Source organism: Calidris pugnax, unplaced genomic scaffold (assembly GCF_001431845.1).
Source record: "Calidris pugnax isolate Ruff unplaced genomic scaffold, ASM143184v1 scaffold42, whole genome shotgun sequence".
NCBI classification, from domain to species: domain Eukaryota; kingdom Metazoa; phylum Chordata; class Aves; order Charadriiformes; family Scolopacidae; genus Calidris; species Calidris pugnax.
Window position 1 is genome coordinate 11419134 of NW_015090920.1, and position 2746 is coordinate 11421879.

At 53.2% G+C, this 2746-nt stretch overlaps 1 protein-coding gene across 1 annotated transcript in view; it reads left to right on the plus strand.

Annotated features, from left to right (window-relative positions):
• Nucleotides 1–479: 479 nt before the first annotated feature.
• Nucleotides 480–2746, plus strand: part of PGRMC2 (progesterone receptor membrane component 2) — a 12818-nt gene continuing 10551 nt past the window's right edge. Inside the window, exon 1 of the mRNA XM_014949842.1 lies at nt 480–878. Within this exon, the coding sequence (XP_014805328.1) occupies nt 533–878 (346 nt within the window). The 5' untranslated portion in view covers nt 480–532. The remainder of the gene's footprint in view (nt 879–2746) is intronic.

Sequence of the window (2746 nt, forward strand, 5' to 3'; positions counted from 1 at the left end):
TTCGCTCAGGCGGTCAGTAAAACCACCTTCCGCCCCACAGCCCCGGCCAGACGCGCCGCTCGACCGCACGACGGGGGCTGCCCCAACCGCCGGCCTTCGACCCCTTTCTCCCGCGGCGGGATAACGGGTTTTAACACCCCAAGGAGGCTGCCAGCCCTCTACGCCACCACACCGCCTCCTCTGTTCGCCGCGGCGGTACGGCGGTGCCCGCTCCCTCTCCTCAGGCGGCGGCTGAGGCACTTCCCCCGCCCCTTCTCTCCCCTCACGCTCCCGCCAACGCCACCTGCACGCGCGCTGAGGGGACAGGGGGGAGAGGGGGGAACGCCGCGCACGCGCGCTGAGGGCGGCGACGCGTCTCGCGAGCAGCGGTGCCCGTTGGGCTGGCGGGGCGTGGCCGCACCCCATTCGCCGGGGGCGGTGCCGCTTCGCCCGCCGGCCAATGGGAAGCGGGCGAGGGGCGGGGCGCGGCGTTGGGGGCCCTGGGCGCGAGCTGGGCGGAGCCGTTGGGCGGGCAGGCGTCGGCCTGGCAGTGATGGCGGACGATGGGGACGGGAGGCTGAGGACTGAGGGGAACGGCGGCGGGCGAGGGGGCGGGGGCGCGGGGGAGTCGCTGTTGGGCGGCGGGATGCTGCTGGTCGTGGGTCTGCTGGTCGTGGGGCTGCTGGCCGCCTACCGGCTGTACCTGCGCTGGGGGACGCGGAGCGGGCCGGGGGGCGCGGCCCGGCAGAGCCAGGCCGCCGCTCTGCCGCGGATGAAGCGGCGGGGTTTCTCCCTGGAGCAGCTGCGCGAGTTCGATGGGACCCGCAACCCCCGCATCCTCCTGGCTGTCAACGGCAAAGTCTTCGACGTGACCAAAGGCAGCAAGTTCTACGGGCCCGGTGAGACGCCGGGGCCGGGGAGGGGTCCCGAGGCCGAGGCCGCCCTCCCGGCGTCGCTGGCGGGAGGCGGGGGCGGCGCTGGGGAGAGACGGCGGGGATCAGCGGCGGGCGTGCCCTGCCGCCGGGGGGCTCCGGCCCTGAGGGCGGGGAGGGGGGGTTTCGGGAGGCCTCGCTGCCTTTCAGCGCCCAGCGCCTCGCTCGGGCCCCTGGGTTTATCTGGGGCGAGCAGCCCCGGGCTCGCTGTCCCCGCGCCTGATAGAGCTGCGGGGCTGCCCGGGGTGGATGTCGGATGGGAGACGACCCTGCGAACCGCGACCCCTCACTCGGCCGGGGCCCTGACGGTGGTTTTAAATAGGTGGTGCAAAACGGGTCTGGGTAGTGCTTAGGCTTCCAGTTTTCCAGTTGCCTAGATGTGGATGTGCAATGTTTAATTTTATGTATTTATTTTTTCTTCTGTCTTTTCTAGTAGGTTTCCCAAGCGCAACTGAGCAATGCTTCCTTCATTCTAGCTCTGGCAGCTCAGGAAAGAAAAAAGCACCTAGTGACTTATTTAGGTGCAAATGCTGTGCTGAGAATGAATTTTAATCGGGATAGGGGCAAACAGGGACAGCTTAGGGACTGATATATTGCTACTGTTGAGAAGAGTGCAGAAATCAACCTAATCTCTTAAATAGAAAGACATTCAATACAGTTCTTTGGAGAGGAAATGTGTATCTAAAAGGTTCAGAGAAGTATGCTTCAAAGGCAATGTTGTGTTTCCATATTCACATTGTAGATTGTGAAACTGCAGCATATTTTCTCGTAATAAACAGTGCTCTTAATAATGAGGTGGATAAACTTACTGGTGAGCACTGTATTCACATCTGATGCCAAAGGAAATGAGGGTTATGACTGGTGATAATTTTTTTCCTTAAACAATGGTGGTTTGGAAAATTTGATCTAATCAAATTATGCAGGAGTTTTCATAGTAGGTATGGCAAGTGTTTTTGTATGAGGGGTGGAGGAGTGAGAGGCTACTTTCCCCCAGGAAATAGTTCAAGTTCAGTAATTATTATTATTATTTAATAATCGTAGGTTACAAAAAGGAAAATATGAACTGGCATGTTACAAGTCTTTGATTCTTACCAGGGAAGTGACAAGCAGTTGTACTGTTGAACTGGGCTAGTGTTTTGTAACTCTTCTTACCCTCAAAGTTTGTGGTGCGAGTTGCAGAAATTGGAACTGCAATAATTGAAACAAAATGTTTTTCTGACTAGGTACTGTAAAAGTTAACAATGCAATCTAAACTACCTTGCTATTCCTTCTTTTGTTTATTGACCAGTAAAGCTGAGAAAATGCAGTCTGGTATGTTACAGCTTTGATGGCACTTAATCAGGCCAGTTCTTTTGTCTTTCTCACTTTAGGGATTTTTAAACTAAGACCTATGGGCTGATAGAAAATGCAGGTAATAACATATGCTAGATGAAACTTAAAAACACCAGTAAGCTGAAGGATTGCTTCATAAATTACTCCATGAAATAACACTGAACCATAATTTATACATTCACTCTATTTTGTGTATCAAACATAAATTAAATTTTAGGCTCTCTGCTGTAGATACCATCACTGGTTCACATTGTCAGTCTCTGGAGGTCTGTTATTGTGAGGAAGCTAAAGCTTGAAGTTCTAGAACGTCAGTCTGCTTTTTTGATAACTGGCAGCAGCTGGTTTCCCTAAAGCAGTGCTTCCAGCTCTTCCAGCTTTTTGTGAAGAGGAAAAAAGGCTTTTTTCTTTTTTTTTTTTTTTTTTTTTTTTTTTTTTTCTGTTGTAGAATTTTTAAAAAAAAAAAAAAAAAAAAAAAAAAAAGTTCTAGGAAAAATATTAAACCC